General features: G+C 47.0%; 1 protein-coding gene across 7 annotated transcripts in view; it reads left to right on the forward strand.

Moving 5' to 3' along the window:
• DYSF (dysferlin) overlaps nt 1–19,948 on the forward strand; it is a 221,544-nt gene that overhangs the window by 73,463 nt on the left and 128,133 nt on the right. For all 7 annotated transcript variants that reach the window (XM_063077909.1, XM_063077912.1, XM_063077914.1 and 4 more), the window contains 6 exons: nt 652–778; nt 2,960–3,063; nt 7,881–7,949; nt 8,095–8,138; nt 11,630–11,712; nt 18,692–18,733. In XM_063077909.1, the coding sequence (XP_062933979.1) occupies nt 652–778; nt 2,960–3,063; nt 7,881–7,949; nt 8,095–8,138; nt 11,630–11,712; nt 18,692–18,733 (469 nt within the window). The remainder of the gene's footprint in view (nt 1–651; nt 779–2,959; nt 3,064–7,880; nt 7,950–8,094; nt 8,139–11,629; nt 11,713–18,691; nt 18,734–19,948) is intronic.

A 19,948-nucleotide genomic window follows, 5' to 3' on the forward strand; every position in this document is an offset into this window, starting at 1 on the left:
AGAAATTCTGTTGTAACTGTCTAGGGTGTGGCTGGGGTTCCCCAGGGGTTTCTAATGTGCAGCCAAGTTTGAAACCCACCACTCGGAAGGGTGCTGTGAGGATTAAATGACAGTTTATGCATATAAATCATAATATGCAGCCCACATTATTGCATTCGGTGGCTTAAAGTTCTGTTTTCCATGCAAGACGGTGAGCTCCAAAGGGCGGGGCCTCTGTCCACCTTGGTCACTGCTGTATCCCTCGTCCTTCAGCACGATGCGACACTCAGTAGTCACTCAGTATATACTTGTTGAGAAATGAGCTCAGACCTCGGGCACTAATGTAACTGTTTTTTAACTGCGTGGAGTGGGAAGGGGCCTGCGGTTTGTTGAATGTCTGCTGCGGGCCAGCCACTGCCATTTAAGTCCTTACTGAAGACGACCCTCCCAACAGTGCTGGGAGCCAGTGTGATTGTCTCCACCGTACCGAGGAGGAAGCAGAGTCTCGGGTGAAGGAACTTGCCCGAAGTCACACAGGAGCGGGTGGCAGAGCCAGAGCTGCCCTGCTTCAGAGTGCGGCGAGTGAGGGCTGGAGGTCGAGCTCTCCGGAGGGGAAGGTAGGACCTTGCCCTCGAGAGCGCATTAAGGAATCGTGTTTGGTTTGCTTTGTAGCTGGAGAGAAAAGACCCCTCCGAAGACAAGGAGGACATCGAAGGCAACCTGCTCAGGCCGACAGGCGTGGCCCTGCGAGGAGCGCACTTCTGCCTGAAGGTGTTCAGGGCCGAGGACCTGCCGCAGAGTGAGTGTGGCACCCCCCTGGGGGTGGGAGGCCTGCAAAAGCCTTGGGCAGTTCCAGGGGAAGTGGAAGGTGGGCTCCCTGGGGCAAGGAGAGTCCTCCAGCTTGTAGATGCACAGGGCCTTTTCTCAGCTCCTGCCGGAGCCTCCCTCTCCTCAGGGGCTGCCCCTCTGCTCCCTCTCTTTCTCCCTGGGCCTGGCTTCCTCCCCCTGGCCTGCCCTGAGGGTCTATTAGAGACCTCCACCCTGCAGTGTGGGGGATGCCTCAAACCGTCTCTAGGTTTCCCAAGGGTTTTTTTTTTTTTTTCTTTCTGTTTTTAACAACAGAAAAGCAATCAGAATTTAATGAAAAGTGGTCAATGCTGGTGGGGTTACAAAGATACAAAAAATCTTGAAAGTGAGAGCTGCCCATCGGCCCAATGCCAGGGTCCCCTGGCTGGGCTGGCTTAGCCACTCTGTGGACTTGTTTTCTTGGTTCTCACTGGGGAGTCAGCACCGTCTGGACTCTGTTCTGCTTTCAAGGCTCGATGTCATCAATCTTCCTTCCCCCTGTGAAGAAGCTGTGGCCTGCCAGTCACAGTTGGCAGATCCTGGGCTGGGGAGTGGTTGCTGTCTGTTGGAAGGTTTGCACGAAGGACTCCTAGGGCCTGTTGTCTCTGCAGATGAAGAATGCTGGTCCCCGCGTGACCTACCATCCCAGTTTGCCTGCAACAGTCCTGGTTTTAGCACTGAACATCCCACGTTCCAGGAAACACCTCAGTCCACAGCAAACTGGGACAGTGTGTCACCTGACTTGTGGCCATCTCCTCATCCTCCCAGGGAGGCCAGCATGGCTGCTGCCGGGTTTCTCACTGTGGCTAGACTGGTGCTGGACTCACCCTGTGTGTTTAGCAAATGCTGGGGGAATTACACTGAATATTTTCAAGCCGCGGGTGCCGGCCCAGGCTTCACATTAGGCTAACCTGAGGAGCTTTAAAAAAGAACAGATGCCTAGACCCCACCTCCAGCATTTCAGATTGACTTGGGTTGGGGGAGGGCTCACTCATTGGCAGCCAGGTGATGCTGACGTGAAACCCAGTTGTGAGCCACTCTTTTAGAGTGCACATTAGTATAATCAAGCCAGTCACTGTCCATAGCAGAGTCAGTAAGAACGTTTGCAACTTCGGTCCTGTTTACAAGTTTTACATAAAGCTAATTGAGTATTTCTGCTTTGACTAATGACATCAATAAATGTCAAAATGTAGAAAAGAAATAGGTTTCTTTTTTACAAGGATTTAATTGGATGCAAATCATGGGGAAAGACTTTAAATAAGTGTTGGTTATTAAATGGGTATTAAAATACATGCTTAAAAGCATTCTGCATTTATTGGTTTCAACTGTGTAGAAATGAGGTTGGTGAGCTTCCAAAGGAGCATAGGGAAATATAAACGTTTGCTTTTCTTAAGGTGAAGGAGGTTTGTGTTAAATTCTCTGCAATGTTGTTTAAATATAAATAAAAACAAAATAGATGGGTAAACAGAACATAAATATTTGCTAATTGTTGGCACCTGTTGTATTCATGTAGGCATTAACTAACATGTAATCTTTAACTGTCACCCTCCTCTCATGCATACGCAGTACATATAAACATAACACATATGTACATATACACACACGTATCTATCTATATGTATATACATATGTTAGTAATCTGGCTGATTCAGTAAAATAATTGGTTTGGAGCAGCATTAAAAACTCTTTATTTTTAAACAGAATTGACTTGTTGGTTAACCTCAGGTAAATCACTGTGCTAATGATTATAAAGGAAAATGTCAACCAAGCACCAATAATGGGATATTATTATAACAACTTCCAGTCCCTTTCTGAATTGTTTACTGCCCTTAGCGATGTGGATTTCTAATCAAGCGGTCAATCAAGTGATAGGCCTGTTGTGAAGCCTTTGAGTACAGAGGGCACAGTGAACAAGCTCTTTGGGGCTGGGTAACAAGCAGCCCATTGCCCTCAGGAGCTGTGGTTCTTAGCCAGTCCTCCCTCCTGGGTGTCCCTGGGCTGAGTCCCCAGGCGAGGAGGCCAAGTGTCTTGCTTGCATAATTTCAGGACTAACTAGAGACAGATCGGGGAACATCAGGGTTTTGGAGGTAAGACAGCGGGGTGGGGCAGGCAGTGACTGGCATGTTCTCCCCAGTGGACGATGCCGTGATGGACAACGTGAAGCAGATCTTTGGCTTTGACAGTAACAAGAAGAACTTGGTGGACCCCTTCATGGAAGTCAGCTTTGCAGGGAAAATGGTAAGAAGCAAGGGTGCAGGAGGGTTCTCGGGGTGGGGGTGGTGGTGACTGCGGGGCACCCCTTGGACGGGTGGCAGGCAAGTGCCAGACAAAGTGAGGCATCCCCATCAGAGGCAGGTGCACACAGAGGGGCTGATCCTGGGATGTGCCATGAGACACTCACATGGGCCCAGCACTCTGCGGCTGCCACCCACATGCATGTGGACAGGTCTGCCTGGGGTGTCTCACACAAACACATAGGTGTGGATGGACCCGGAGAGGACAGATGGACAGTGGATAGAGGAATATTTGCGGGGAAATGAAGCAATAGCATGGAAATCTGATGGGAAGCCATAAAGCCAGGGAAACTTTCTTTTTTTTTTAAGTGTGTGACGAAAACATAATGATTATTTTAAAAAAGTTGTGGCAGGAATTGGGCAGAGAAAGACTCTGATGGTTACCATAAGGATCACTCATACATTCTCCTCTTCTTTGCAGCCCATCTTCCTGCACAGAGGCAGGGCTATCCCTTCCTCCAGTCCCTGTTGATTTCTGTCCCAGCCCCTATTTCCTTACAGGCTGCACCCCCCAGCATGTGTGTGCCCACCCTACAGGCTCTCCGGCAGCTTTGGCCACACGCAGGCTTCGGCCACCACCTCTCTGCAGGGTTCCCCACAGCTCTCTAGCTCTGATCTCTCCCTTCAACCCCAGACCTCTCCATGCTTCTGAACAGCTCTGCCTGCTGCCCCCACGCCTTTAAAGGAGTGAGTGATTTTCTCTGCCCCAACCCGCCCCACCTCGAGGAGCCTCCTTCTTAAACAGGTACCACCAGCAAAGACAGATAATACGGGCCTGCCCTGATTCTTCCCTCTTTTTCCTCTCTCTACATCAAACATGCCACCTCTAGCTCTTGCCTTCAACATGTCCCCAAGGCCCATCCTTGCCTCTGCCCCCACAGCCACTGCCATATCTTCCCAGGACTACACAACAGTCCCCACCTCCCATTTTCCTCATCTCATGGCACTGAATTTTTGATGAGCCCAGGCCATTTGTCCAAGTCCTAGATTTGTCCCACTGTCTCCTCTGGTGGTGTTTAACTTGTTTCTCTGGCTCCTGGATTTCCTATAAACTAGAAGTTAAGCCTAGAGATCTGATTAGATTCAGATTAAGTATTTTGGCAAGAACTCATCATAGGTGATGTTCCATATGTCATATTACATCACAACAGGAAGCAATAACGTCAGGCTGTCCCATCATCTGTGGTGATCTTCTGGTCACTTGGTTAAGGCAGTGCCTCCAGATCTCTCCCTTATAAAAGTAAATATTCCTCCTCTGTAATTAGTAATTGATCTGTGAGTGATATCTCGGCGCTGTGCAGATATCCTATTTCTCAGCAACCTCTTACCTAATGGTCTAAGCACCCATTGACCTCCTTGCCTGAACAGGTCATTTACCCGGGGTTGCAAAGTGGTGGTTTTGTCATTATCATTCTTTCCCTCTTTACCAGCTGGCATTTTTCTGTAAAGAAGAGCTTTGTTCCCCCTGCTCCTTTGAGTGTTACCATGGACCTTGTTAAGTTTTAGTTCGTCAAGTTAAAATCAGTCCTCATTGCATTAGATGCACGAATTGTCCTGAAGTTGGCCATTGGGAGCCCCTTCTAGCTGGCTCCTCCATCCCCAGAGTCTAGCACAGGCTCTCAAAGAAAATGTATGTGGGGAAGGCAACACAGATTTTAAACTCATTCACATGGACTGTAAGTGCTCATTGCAGATCCTTATCCAAATGCAGGTTTTGTTCTGGGCTTGTGTCTGGCCTCAGGAGGGGCTGGGACAGATGCACGATGGCAGGAAGGAAACAGGAAGGCACGGCTGGACAGTTTTGTGGGACACTTGCTCCAAAGGCTATGATCCATTTTTCCACTTGACAGATGGGAAAAGCCCTGTCTTGAGATTCTTTTTATCCCATATTCCCAGTGTGGTAGGGTGCTGTGATGCTGTCTATAAGTAAGAACAACTTGCCTTCAAGTTCACCACTTTCCTTGGAGCTAAGTCTCAGAGCTCTGGAGCTTCTGGCTGCTCCCGGGTCCTTGCCAGCACTGTGGTCTCCCAGGTTCTCTGTTCTGAGATGCCCTTGCTGGTCTGGGGATTTTTCTATGAAGGTATACAATGAGAAAAAAGCGACACATAGAAGGCTAAGAGAGAGGGACAGGCAATGAGGGTCGGGGGGAGGCCACAAGGAAGTTGCTCAAGCCAGAGAGGAGACCACCAGAGGAAGCTGATCAGGTTGAAGCTTTTAAGGGGGCAGGTTTCACCTCCTCCTTCACTATAAGCTCATTCAACTCCCGCCACCTCCACCTCCTTCTAGAGGGAAAATGGGAGCTGCAGCTCCTTGCTTGAGCCCGGCCGCTGGCCCACTGTATATAGTTCCCTGGCCACATGCCTCACCTCCATCACCTCCCTTAGACTTTTTTCTCATTGCATCCTAATCTGAAGAGCCCTGCGGTTTTGTCCTCTAGCCTGGCTGTCTTTGCATTTCCTCTTATGGACACTGGGTGTCACTATTGTCCAAGATGTGAATCATACGGATGTGACCAAATTACTAAGGGGAAAGGAGGGTGTGTGTGTGCTCCTGTGGTGTGCACATGAGCACTTCATGGTATGGGAGAAGGAAAGGGGAGGTGCTTGTAGGACAGGGCAGGAGATTTTAAAGCAAAATTTTTCTCCCTTGAATTCAAGAATAAAACCCATTAATTGTAAAAAAAAAAAAAAAAAAAAAATCAGAGAAAAGGAAAAGAAACAAACAAAAAAATCACATATTTCTGTAATAACCCCCCGTCCTGAGATAACTACTGTTTGGTTAACATTTGTATGTATTTCCTTCTAGTATGTGTTCTCTCTTTGGCTCTCACTTTCCCTGGTCCACTGCCTCTGCCTGCTAGAAAAAAATTGGATTCAGATTACAGTTGATCTTTGTTATTCACAGATTCTGTATTTGTGAATTTGCCTATTTGCTAAAATTTATTTGTAACCCTAAAATCAATTCTCTTTTTTTTTCATGACCGGTAAGGGGATCGTAACCCTTGGCTTGGAGTCGCCCGCACTGCGCTCAGCCAGTGAGCACACCGGCCATCCCTATATAGGATCCGAACCTGCGGCCTAGGCACTCCCAGCGCCGCACTCTCCTGAGTGAGCCACGGGGTCGGCCCTAAAATCAATTCCTGTGGCACTTTCATGGTCATTTGCGGACACGTGCGGAGCTGAAAACAATCTGTGTTGCCTGACTTGCGTGTTGGTTGCTGAGGTTGAACAAAGTGGCCCTGTGCCTCCTTGTTTCAGCTCTCACACACTGTAAACAAGTGTCCTTTTCTCGGTCTACTTAGTGCCATGTTTTTTTTTTTTTTTTTGCATTTTTCGGCTTTTTGTTGGCAGTTTCACTGCAGTGAATAATCTCTTACATATGTCACTCTGTGCATGTGCAAGTATTTCTATAGGATAAATGTCTAGAGGTGAAATTGGTAAGTCAAAGGGAATATGCATTTGAAATTATGATAGATAATGGCCAATTGTCCTCTGGAGGGGTCAAACTATTTCATTTTCCTGAAATCCGAGAATGCAGTTTTCCCATAGCCTTGCCAACTGGGCTGTTAGACTTGGGAGGTTTTTACAAATCCGACAAATGAGAGATGGTACCTCATTAGTTTTATTTGTGTTTCTTTTTATTATGAGTGAGGTTGAGCATCTCTTTTTATGCTTTACAGCCCTTGAACTGTCCATTCCCATGAATTGTCTATCCCATCCTTACTGGATTGTTGGTCTCTCTTCTTTCCTTCCTCCACCCTTTGCTAATACAAGTGCCCAATCCTGACAACCACCCCTGCTCCCAGCCCTGTGCAGCCTTTGCCTGGGCTCTTTTTACAGCGAGGAGAGGGTAGGTGGGGGCAGGGGCTGGCACTGGGAGGACTAGAAATGGAGGAAAAGTCCTCTCCCCATGGAGGATGTCCTGATCTGAGTCAGATGCTCGTTAAATGAGATAATGCACATGAAATGTGATGCAGGGACTATGGTAAATGCTCTGAAAAGGGCTGCTTGTTATTCCTATGTTAGCATGTGCAGACCTACCAGGATATGTCTGAAACTGTCTTTACCTGCTATCCCCAGATGTGGTTACAGGATACCCTGGGTCTGGCTGAGAGGTCTGGTGCTCCCCATAGACTCCAGGAGCAGAGCTGGCACATGAGCTGCTGGTTTGGATCTAGTTACCACTTTCCTGCTAGGTTTCTTTTTGTGAAAAGCCAGTCTGTAGGGCAGGGCTTGTCTGAGGCAGAATGTGGGTTTCTATAGATAGGGATTGTGTCTTTACTGAATTTTCTTTTACTCTCAGATGCAGGTGCTTGACCCCAGCCTTCCCCTCCCTCTTCCCCTGTCCCCCATCTCTGATTGTCTAGGGTTCATGATCTTCCAAAATGGCAGATGATCTGGGTCGATGGGCAAAGGGGAGTGTCTTGGGCTATAAGGGCCTCTGGGAAAGCCAGTCTGGACTCAGAGCTCTCACTTTTAGGGTCATGGCTATAACAGGAGATGGGGGAGAGGGATTTCCAACAAGAGGTACAAGTTCAGGGTAGAAGGGCTGTGGCATTCAGACAACCCACCCACCCCTATCTACTCCCCAACTCTGGGCCTGACCTTCTATTGAGCTTGGTCTCTGCAAGACTCCCTGTGTCCAAGCCTAGCCCTAGGGCAGCCAGTGTGGCGGAGGATGGCCGCTGGCTGGTGTGGTGATCCCTGAGGGAGCCCAGGGTCCCCATGACTCTTGACTCACCTGTCCTCTGTGTCTTCCAGCTCTGCAGCAAGATCCTGGAGAAGACGGCCAACCCTCAGTGGAACCAGAGCATCACGCTGCCTGCCATGGTGAGCCTGGCCCTCCCACCAGCCCACCCCAGGAGGTCCCTGACTCCCCAGCATCCTGCCTGCATCCTGGACTTCTGCCTGGAGGAGGGGTTATGGCTTTCTTCAAAGGGACTCTATGCCTAATATGTCTCTCTTCCCTTCTCAGTTTCCCTCCATGTGTGAAAAAATGCGGATTCGTGTCATAGACTGGTAAGTTCCGAGTCTCAGAGTCTTTAGTGGGGGCTATCTTGAGGGGTCACTGACCCTTCAGTTTCGTTCAGCTCAGTCTGCACGTAGTGAGAGAGGATGTTTCTGGTGAGCTGGTCTCCCCTGGGGGAGGCAGGGGAGAAGAGGGCGTGGGCAGTTCTTGGGAAGCTTACTCATGGCCCTGCTTCCTTGCTGTGAGGCAGGACATCTGCACTGAAGCTGGCAGATAAGGAGGGCACAGGCGGGTAGGGCTGTGAGGAATCCATCCCCGAGGGCAGGAATGGTGGGAAGTCTTCCTGGAGGAGGTGGGGCAGGGGTGGCCTGGCAGGAGGCATGGGGCGAGGGCATTCCAGCATTCTGGTGAGGAGAGGATTGTAAGACCAGGCAAGGAGGCTGCAAAGAGCAGAACTTCTGGGACGATGGCCGTGGTGCCCCTATGGGTTGGTAGAATGGAAGGGAAGGACGCCAGGCTGGGAAGTGGGCCAGGTTGCCCAAGCAGGGGAGGGAGCAGGTGAGGGCAATAGCCCATGGGCATCTTAGAAAAATGACAGTTCCTAACACTGGTTGAGCACCTACTGTATGCCATGCTCTGTGCCCAGCAAGCACTTAGCATGCACGATCTCATCTGGCCCTCGACTCCATGGCATAGTCCTACTTCACAGGTGAGTAGGTTGGGGGAGATTGAGTGACCTGCTCGAGGTGACAGCCGGAAAGTAGCCAAGGCCAGGCTTGAGGCCAAGCTTGGGGCTCCCAAAGTCTGTGTTCTTAACCATTAGGCCATGCTGCCTCCTGCTGTGCTGAGGCGATTTCTCCTGCACTTGAGGGGGATGATAGGGACCCACACATGTGACCTCCATGACACCAGCCTTTCCAAAAAGAGAGAGTTGTCCTTTCTGTGCCCTGAAAAGTCTTGGCTGTGTGGTTCCCCAGCGTGTTCGCCTTTGGTCTCAGGCCCATGGCACCCCCAACCAGGAGGATAATGAGAGACTAGGGAAAAACCCCCAGGCCACAGAGCCATTAAAGTGTGTGCCAGTTCCCCAGACCTAAAGAAAACAGCTTGTGAGAATTAGAGGAGAGGAAAGGGAGCAGCCAGGGGGCCTGGGGGAGAGGCCTCTCGGGCCGCGACCACGGGTATGTACCGCTGGGAAGCGGTTTGGAGGAGAGACGTCCTTTGCATCCCAGAACGATCTCTTCATCTCAGCTTGCAATGTGTGTGTGTTGCACTGACTGTGGGCTATCGGCTGTGCGTGTCCGTGCGTGTTTGTGCATGTGGATGCTTGTGGGTGCGGCTGTCCCATGTGCTGTGGATGTGTCTGGCCCGAGGCCATGTGAGCTGTGTCACGGGCATCAGCATACTGTACAATCCAAACACATTACAGAATCTGGTGGTTGCATCTCTGGTTTGGGTTGAAGTGGCATTTTTATTGTGAGTCTATTTTCAGACTTGCTGTATTTTCCAAAAGCAACCCCAAGCCCCAAAACCCAACTCTTGGCCAGAAAGCATTCTGCTGCTGGAAGTCCCTATCCAGAAAAGTGCTTTCTTCCCAGAAAATGCAGATAAACTTCTGTTATTACCTGGAAATAGGACATAGCCCATAAGGCCTTTTCTCTGTAACTTAATCTTCCAGTCAATTCTTTAAAAATACCTTTTTCATTAAAAACAAAAAAATCCCCAAATCCACCCCCACCTCCATAAAAACAAAATGTCTCTGATTCTCCCCTCCTCTCCTGATTCGGATAAGGCCAGAGGTCAGAAACCCAATTCCTCTTCAAGTGCTTGTCTTTTCTAGGGCTTGGTCATGAAGGCAGTTGAAAATTCCATCAACAGTCAGTTATCTGGTGTCGACAATCTCACTGTAAGATGTTCAAGAGCATTTTTAACATCTTCAGCAGGAAAAATGATAAAGATTTGCACTGACCGTTTACTCTTCCAAGTACAGCCCCTGTCCTGATGTAAACTTTAAAATCAAAGCTTCATTATCTCCCTGCGAAACACAAAGAGGAAGGAAGGGAGCAGCAGAGATTGGCGTTAGGATTTAAAAAAATAAGATCACTATGCCCAGGTGTGTCTTTCACAGTAGGGCTGGGTACACTATTCCCTGAAGCCGCCGTACTCAGGGTACTCAGGGCAGGGAGAGAGGGCCTCAGGGGCACTGAGAAGAGGGAAAATGCTCCGGAGGAGTTTCCTAAAGGAGACAGGTCTTGCCAGCCCAGTGTTTCCCAATCTTAGCATTATTGACATTTAGGGCTGGAATATTCTTTGCTGTGGGGGACCGTCTTGTGCATTGTAGCATGTTTAGCAGCAACCATAGCCTCTACCTACTAGATGCCAGTAACACTCCCTTCTCACACAAAAAAATGTCTCCAGACATTGCCAAATGTTCCCTGGGGGTCAAAACCACTGGGTTGAGAACCCCAGGTCTAGCCTGCCAAGGAAGCAGCAGGTTGCTGCAATCAGAGCTCTGGTTTCCGTGCCAGCATATCTGGCCTCAAATCCCAGTTTTGCCATCTTGGCAAATTATTTAACCTCCTAAATCTCAGCTTCCTCATCTGAAAGTGAGGCTAATTGTAGGACCTACCTGATAGGGCTCAGGTGAGGATCCAGTGAGCTAAGTCCCATGACAACTCTGTAGGTGCTCAGTAGACATTAGCTACTACTGTTTACTATTATCAAGGGGGGCAGATGTGGGGCACAGAGGGAGGGTCTGCACTGGTGTTGTTGGCTAATGGATTGATCAATTAATTAGTCTCCTTGAGCTTCTATCGACAGCCCCCTGTGCTGGTTGGGGAGGGAGAAGCCATCCTCCTAAGAAGCAGGACAGGCCCTGTACCATGCCCTGGAGCCCCGTGTCCCATGACACGAACACCAGACCAGGGTTCAGTCCCTCCCTGGCTGACCTTGGCCAAGTACCTTCATGGCTCCGAGCTCAGTTTTCTCATTGGTGCAACAGAGATGATGATAAAAGTACTTGTTTCTCAAGGCTTTTGTGCTCCTGTGAGATGATGGTTAAAGGTGCTTTGTCACATAGAAAGTCAGATACAAAAAGGAGTCATGCATTAGCATTGGCTAATTCACGACTGTGGTCTTGAAGATAGTTTCTTCCTGGTACCTGGTTTTCTCCTTGACCTGGATATTTCTTTAGCCTGTAGAGCCTCACCTGTCCCTGGGCATAGGCATCTGGCTCCCTGAACAGTCTGCTGCTCCCTGCCCCACCTGCCTGCCTGTGTGCCCACAGAGATCCAGGCAGGCGGCCCAGTGTTGGTTGGCTGAGGGGATGCTGATGGCCAGCGAGAAGGATTAGTTCCCTCTAGGGCAGTCATGAGCCAAGCTTTCTGTCCAGTCTCTTCTTCCCTGGGATTACCAGGTCTCAGTCACATACCCAGTGTGAAACTGGGACCCCCAACGATGTGGAGCCTCAGCTACTTCCCTCCTGGTTGGGCTGTGGCCTTCCACCCCCCACCCTTGTTCAGGCCCTCTCTACCCCTTGCTCTAGGGATCGCCTCACTCACAACGACGTCGTGGCCACCATCTACCTGAGTATGTCAAAAATCTCTGCCTCTGGAGGAGAAATAGAAGGTACGTTCCACCTTTGTGCTGCCTCCAACCCCACGTGCTGTGCCCATCCCACCTCTATCCATCCTTCACCCCTAGCTTTCAGAGTTTGCAGAAGAGGGAAGATCATAAAGCCTTTTCTGCCTGTTTTCCATGGAGAAGGGCTCTGGCCAGTGAGAGAGACGGCTTGCAGATCTTTAGGATTCCCCACGCTCAGAGGGTCGGGATACACCACTGAATGGTACAAAGAGAATAATTCGCTCATGCAGATAATACCAGTGGCTGCTGCCACACCGTCCACTGTGTTTTACACTGGCCGACTGTGCTCTAGCAGTTTCTATTTTGAAACAGCTTTCATTGGCCTATTAAAAAGTAACCCAATATCATTTCATAAAATTTTAAATTAATAAGTAATCTGAAAGAAGAATATAAAATTTATCCGTGATATAACCCATAAGCCCACCCATCCAGGCAAGATCTAACTATTAACATTCTGGGACTTTTCTGTATGTATGTATGTATGTATGTATATGGACATGCATATATATATATGTACACACATACATGGATATGTACATATACACATTAAAAATAAATTGCAAATTGTTTTTTGTCAGTTCGCAATACAACATAGATTTATTAAATGTTATTATTAAAAGTTCTATAATACAATTTTGAATGAATACACATCTTCTGTTATGTGAATGTATCATAACCCACATGAATTAGTTAATATTGAATATTTAGGTTTTCTACATTATAAGCAACTAACTTTGCAATAAAAATTTATGTAGCTGAATCTTTATATCATTCATGAGTTTCCTTTTGGATGAATACCTAAAAATGGTATTGCTATGTCAAAGGATTTCAACATTTTTAAGGCTTTTAGTGTATATCAAAATTGCCCCATGAAAAGGATGGAGTAATTTATACTCTAGTCACTGCCATCAGCTTATTTTTCTGCACCCTCACCAACATAGGGTAAAATAATAATAAAAAGAACTTTATTAATTTGATGGGTGAAAATGGTACCTCATTGTTGCCTTAATTTTCATTTCATTGATAGCTGGTGAAATTGACCAATAAAAATTTAAAAATATTTTAATAATAATTTTATATTTACATATAATGTGTTTTTATATTCTTTATATTTATTCTATTATAAATTCCCTGTTCATGTTCTTGGTCTGTTTTTCTGATGGTATGTTTGCCCTTTTCTCATTGTTTCATAAGTTCCGTATATATATGGATATTAACTTTCCCCCTGTCATATATGTGGTGAATAATTCTTGTCAATTTTATTTTACCAGTCAATAGTTTTTGACTTATGGAAATTTAAAATTTCTCTGTGGCCGAATCTGTTAATCTTTTCCTTAGTGAATAAGGCAGGGATCTAACATTACTTTTTCCAAAATTGTTCTTTGGTGATACCAACATTAATAATATTTTTCCTATATTTTGAAATGCCACCTTTATCACCTACTAAGTTCCTAAGTGTGTTCTTGGGTCTGTTTCTTGATTTTCTATGATCTTTGATCAGTATGTCTGCTTATTATTTCTTTGGTTTTGGTATCTGGGTTATGCTGGCTCTGTAAAATTAATTGAAAAGATTTAAAGTCTTCTCTAACATCTGGAACAGTTTATACAACATAAGAATATAGTATTTTGAGGGTTTGAAATAATTCACCCATAAAACCGGATGGGCTGGGTGCCCTTTTTGAGTGGGTATTGTAATAGCTCTTTAAAAACTTTTCAATTTTTCCTGTGATTATTGTTATTTTTAGTTTGTTACTTTTACTCTAGTCAATTTGGATAATTTATATTTTCTTAGAAAAGCATCCATTACATTGAGGTTCTTCTAATTTATTTAAATAATGTTATACGGAGAAAACTTTGATAATGTAAACTATTCTTTCTACCTGTGGTGTTTCCTTTTTAAAAAAATTCTAATGCTATGTGTTTGAGTTTTCTTTCTTTTTTCTTGATTAGCCTAATTAGAAGTTTTTTTTTTTTTTAAATGTCATTGGACTTTTTATCTTTGTACTTTTTTCTTTAACTTTCTTTAGATTTATTTTATTGTTCCCATTTAAAACAGTCTAACTTCTTGTGTTTAATTTCAAAATTTCGTATTTAAATAATGAAATGGTTTCTGCCTTATATACATGCTTAAAAGGTCTTCAGGATACCACAAGGTTATATTTAACTCCTTTTTCGTTTTTATTTTTCACATTTAAATATTTAACCTATTTTTAATTTATTTTGGTGTATTTTCTGGGAGCAGTCTGATTTGACTCCTTTGTAGGTAGTCTATTTTTTTTTCTGACTATTTGCTGGTTGTAGGAATTTATCTTTTTCCTTGCAGTCTAGAAAATTACTTTGCTCTATTTAGGGGTAGAACTGTTTCTATTGAATTTTGTCTGAGACATGGTAAATTCTTAAATCTGAGTTTAAGAATAATTTTTTTACTCTAACATTATGCCATGGATAGCTGAAGGCAGGGTAGGGTAGTGGTGAAAGCTCCAGCCCTGGAACTAGCCAGCTTGGGCTCAAATTCTGTTGGCTTTGCTTCTTTGTAACTGAGTGAGTTGCTGCAGATTCACATCTGTAAAATGGGGATCTTACAAGTCCCAACCTCATAAGGTTGTTGTAAGGATCCAATGAGATTATAAATGTAAAGTTCTTATAGTGTCTGGTACACAGTGAACCCTAAAGGAACATTTGCTGTTTATTATCATTATTACTGGCTTTCTGCATCACTCATCTGATTTTTTTGTTTTCTGTACCAATTCTGCTTTTTACTGCTTTCCATGTAGTTTAAAATTGGCTATTACATTTTTGGTTTCTTGCCAAGCCTTCTTTTCCTTCTATCACCCCTTTTATATTTTCCTTTTCTTCTTTGCTCCTTGTCTGTTCTCTTGCAGAAGTTTTGCTTTGTTTCACAAAGGCTAGATCTTCTTGCATGCTGTTGAGGAGTCCAAATCATTTTCTGAAAAATTCAGATGGACACTCTCCTGAATCCTACAGATGCTGTTTCCCTGTCTTGGTTGGCACTCTCTTATTTCCCCACCTCCTTTATTCACTCTCTAACAAGATCTGTTCAGTGTTGGTGTCTTTCCACAGATAGGGTGTGTGGGTCTCTGTCCCCACATCTTCTTAGGTTTTAGCTGGTGAACAAGTTAATGTGCCCAGTTTCTGGCAGACTCTCCCAGTGCTTTTGAGACTGGTATCTTCTCCAATCCCTTCTTCTAGATTCTCTGAAACATTAAAAAAAAAAAAATGTTTGTTAATTACCGAACATTTCAAAGTACACACAAAAGTAGAGAATTGTACAGTGGACTCGCCGGTTCCCTTGCTCAGCTTCAACACCTAGCTGCTCTCTGCCACTCTGATTTCATCATTGATACTTTGAATTGGTAGCACACACAAAAATGACCTTCCAGAGCTGTGGAAACTACCTGTCCCAGGATGCAGCCGTCTTCACTGATTGCCATCCAGATAGTCTCTGAGGAGAGTTCTCTTGCATGTACAGGTAGAAAGATTTGAGTTGGGCAGGGGCGGTCACGGGGTGTATGCAGAGGTGTTCTCACAGATCAGAACTCCCGGTATGGAAGACATCTCTTCTCCAGTTTTCTGACTGGTGCTGTCCAGGCGTCTGAATCCAGGGACAGACTGGAAGAGGCACAATGTGACATTTCTGGCTGTTTTCCAACAGCCGCTGTTTCTGAGAGCCAGCTGATAGGGAGTTTAGATCCTTTTTCTTCCCCCCATCAGTCTTCATTTCTGGTGGTGATGTTCGCCTTCATCTTTTTCTGTGTCAGCCTGAATATTTTAATGGGAAGGAGAGAAAGATGTTTACATGACCACTGGATGGCGCTCAGGTCACGGGCAATCCAGGGAGGCATCCAAAGACAGGACTACCTTCTCTCCTCTTCTCTCTCCACCTTCTGGAAATAAATGAGAATCTTCTTGCAACCGGCTAACCAATTTTGAATATGCAATTAAATAGCTTGATCTGTGTGACAATAAAAGAGCTAAATTTATTGGTGAAACTGGAGCTGTTCTTTATGACTGCTCAGATTCTCTGATGTCCCTTTCTGAGGAGGTGGGTGCCTTTCTGAGGCCGCCTCTCTCCAGCCCTGAGCTTAGCACTGGTCTTGCTCCCTGCCAAGCTTCTCCCATTTGTCCTGAGGCCCCCTCAGAACATAGCACTCCAACTTTCCTTTCACCTCTTCTCTGTTTTTCCTCCACCTTGTGGGGTTCCTGCACATCTGGGTGATGCACAACGCTTTATTTTCTCACAGCTCTCAAAAGCCAAATGAAACTGAACTTAGAAACTGGTTCTTTCTCCACATTCTCTGGCCTCATGGCTCACAGATTATTTGGTTCAACCAGGAGTTTTTGTGTTTGTGTTTGTATTTCCAGTGAGGACAAGACCTAGGACTAACCTCTTAAGCACTTCTGCCCACAAGTTTGCCTGGGCACACGAAAGTATTCCTTGGACCCTGTGCGTCAAAATGTTAAGTACAGATTTTGTTTATTAAAAAGGAGTGCTTTCCTTAGAAGCTACTGTTCTTTCGAAAGGTAACAGGCACATGAGACCTATGAAGCTACGCAGATTCTTTGATAGCTTTACGCATATGAAAGTCACACTTCACAAATAGCACTTGTATCCTACAGTTCTTTCATGGCTAAGAAATCTGGAGTTAGTTTTTTTTGTCTTTGGAGTGTAAATGATGATGCGTTCTCAGCAGTTCTCAGTTTCTCCTCCTGCCTGGTGAAGGCTAGTGTCAGGCAGCCAAATGCCATGTGCTTGGGGGTGGCAGAGAGGCAGAGGAACTGGCGGGCTGGCCACAGGCAATGGCCTCAGCTCTTCCAGGAGACACACCTGTCCCCAGGGACTGTCTGCAGGGCTGTGACTTGTGGCTCATTGGGCTGGGAGCTCCTGCCCTCCGTCTCCTTTGGCTTCCCCCAGGTGAGGGACTTGGGCTTTGCTGCTCAGGCCACAAAACTGGGAGTATTCATTTGTGTTTTGGGGCTTCCACAGCCTTGGTTCCTGGGGCTTAGGGAAAACACACCAAAACACTTGTGTTTTGGCAAAAGGGTGATGAGGACTAAATAGAAGCTTTTTCTTGGGTGGCTTCACTGGTCACTCTGACCTTGACTTTATGAACTATCTGCAGACACAGGGGAGAGAACTTGGGATGAGCCTTAGTACCCACAGACCTGAGATCTGCCCCCAAGTTAAGAATCCCTGTTCTAAGGTCATCAGGGCCATGTCTCATTACACACTCCTAGTGCCTAGCACTGTGCCTCATTAGATTACCTGAATGAACAAATGAATGAATGAATGCGTGAACTAATGAAAAGGGGTGGTTGGGAAACAGCGAACTGCACAGCCACCCACTTGGTCCTCCTAACCACCAGAGGCATATGTTGGTCAGATGGCTGGAGGGATTAGGGGCACATCTGTGTCTGGGCTGGGCACCAGTCTGCAGCCAGGATTCAAAGCTGGTCTATGAGTGGGAAGCAGAATTTGCCTCTGCAAGGAGCACATGGGGTTCGGAACTATGACCTCAGCCTCATTAGCGTGAGATAACCAGCCGGGACTATTAGTAATCATTTGGAAGGAGCTTAACATGGAATCGGTTTCCTTCTGGTGGTCGCTGGCCACTGCTCTCCTCGGGGCTACAGCTGTGCCCATGTCAGTCCTCTTGCTGTGGCAGAAAGCTCCTCTATGGCCAGAGGCCTGGCTCTCCCAGTGATGAAAACCTATTCCTGGGGACATGAAAACAACCACAGATTATGATTTCTGCAGCGCTGACTTCTGCCAGCCTGCATTCACAGCTGAGGGCTGGCAGCTCCTCGGGCTGCCTTGTCCCCCTCTTCTCCTGTCCTCACCCTTTCTCTCTGTGTCTCTGCTTATTCTTCCTTCATAACATGTTCCTCAACTCTTGGCTCTTGACCACAATCATGGGGCCGTGGGAAATAGTAGCAGGTATTACTTTTGGAGGAGAGCTATAGGAAAAGGTGAATAACAAATAAAAATAATCAGCAAGTTCACCAGCCATGTCCCCAGGCTTGGTCATGACTTCAGACTTGGTTACACTTTGCTGGGTGGAGAAGGAGTAAGGGAAAGTGAGAGCGCAGGAAGAAGCAGAAGTCAGACAGGACAGGGGAAGAAGACAGACGGGTGCCGACTCTCTTGGGGGCATCTCATACCTTCCTAGAAGTGAGGGATGGATTTCAAGAGCCCCAAGGTGTGCCAGAGCATTTCCTGCCTTGCTTCTCTTATTTCTAGACATCCCTTACCAACATTTAGGGGTACGCCGAAGCGTGCAGAGCCTTCAGCTAATGCACAGCATCTGGCACTGTGCTTCACTGAAAGTGGCAGGCACCAGAAGGCAGATCCCAGTGCCCGCTGTTGTGAAAATGCAACACGATGCCTTCAGTGGCAATACTGGAAGTGACCACTGGGTGGAGATGTTGTGCCTTAAAATGCCCCTGCTCAGTGTCAGTCCCAAGTGTCATCCTGCCTGCTCCGGTGGGAGCGTTGGGTGTGCCTTGCTGCCTAGCTCTGGTCTTTTTATGTTTTCCCCACCCTTTCTTTGTGTCTGTATTTTGTTTCCCTCACTTATCTGGTTATAATATGGAAAAGCACATTTTCTTTTCTGCATTATTTCTTGAATGTATGGAATCAAATTTCGAGTCCAGTTTTCAGTCTTCAAAGAGAACACACATAGCCAGATCAGGTGTGGGGGGGTGGGGACCTGAGGGCTTACCATGTGCTGGGGGCTGTGCCTGGCTGGGGTGTGGGGGGGGTGGGGGCGGTGATTATTTTGTGATAAATTCTTGCTGGGCTGGGGTGGGGCTTCAGGGCACATCTGTTTCCCACACAGGAGCTGTCTTTTCCTACTGCCCACCCTCCATCCACAGCCCATTCACGTAACCGCTCCTCCTCCTAGCCCTGCCCATCCTAACCCCTTTCCATTTCTTTACGCTTCAGAGGAGCCTGCAGGTGTGGTCAAGCCTCCGCAAGCCACAGACCGTATGTTGCTGTCACCTTAGGGATTACAAGGGGAGTGGGGCCTTGGGGTTTTTGCTGGAGGGAGGGGAATTTTTTAATTGGCCTGAGGTAGGATTGAGACTCACCCACAGTCCCTGAGCTTACTACCTTTGGCTGCTACCTCTCAGCCACTACTGAATATGTAAATCTTTTGGAATGCTTTAAGAGCAGTTTCCTCCCATGCTCCCCAAACCCTTCCTAAACCTGCTGGGCTTGGGCTGGTGTTCACATGAGACCACTCAGCCTGACAGTGAGGGTTTGGGGCAAGCATAGGGGTCCAGGGGGAGTGTAAGGTGTCGTGGGACCAGAAGGAGGTCAGGGGGAGTTGAAAAACTCTTGAAGTGGAAATTCACAAGGTAAATCATAATTGAGGTGATTAACACAGATAATTAGTAATGCTCATGTTGGTTCCATCTGCCCCTCCCTCGCCCCCTGGTCTCAGCAAGGATGGGAGCACTGACAGTGCTCCACCTTAGGTCTCACTCAAGCACTTCTCTGCTGAGGCCATTTATTTTATGCCTACCTTGGCCCATCCTTGTGTGGATCGTGTCCTCCCAGATGGTTCCCGCTCCTGGCCCTTCCTCCTGCCTTTGGCATTCTGGAAATGCCCTCTTCCCCTTCCCCCGAAAGGGACACCCTGTCTTTTCAGGGTTTTCAGAGTATGGCCAGTAAAGTCCCATTCTGGAAAACTCACTGTGAGCTGGAAAATGACATTAACAAAGGAGAGCTTCCAAAAAGGAGGAAATGATGTGGAGAAAAGATTTTCTCTCACCGTTAATGTGATTCTCCTTCTCTCTCTCCTCTGCCCTGTTCCACTGAAAATTTGTTCTTTGCACAGTGGGGGAGGGTTTCCTGGGATGAGTCAAGGCCATTAGGACATGGGGCATGTGCTTGGGGCTGCACTGTGGGGGAGGGACGTATACTGGGCCCCCTCCCTGTCCCTGGGAGACAGCTTCTCTGGTCACCAGGCTCTGGGACCTCCTTCGTGCCTCCTCACTGGCTGGAGGGCCTGAGGCACTGATGGAAGTGCAGGATGGCGAGCGGATGCCAGACTGTGTGGGCCTCAGGAGGGCACAGGCAGGGAGGGTCTCAAACGCCAGCTTTGCATGCTGGCTGAGTGCATGGGCTTCAAGGTGACACCATTTTAGGTCCTGTCACTTTGTATTCTTGTGTTCTTTTGCATCTCTGAGCCTTCAG

This window comes from Cynocephalus volans, chromosome 14, assembly GCF_027409185.1.
Source record: "Cynocephalus volans isolate mCynVol1 chromosome 14, mCynVol1.pri, whole genome shotgun sequence".
Lineage (NCBI taxonomy): Eukaryota > Metazoa > Chordata > Mammalia > Dermoptera > Cynocephalidae > Cynocephalus > Cynocephalus volans.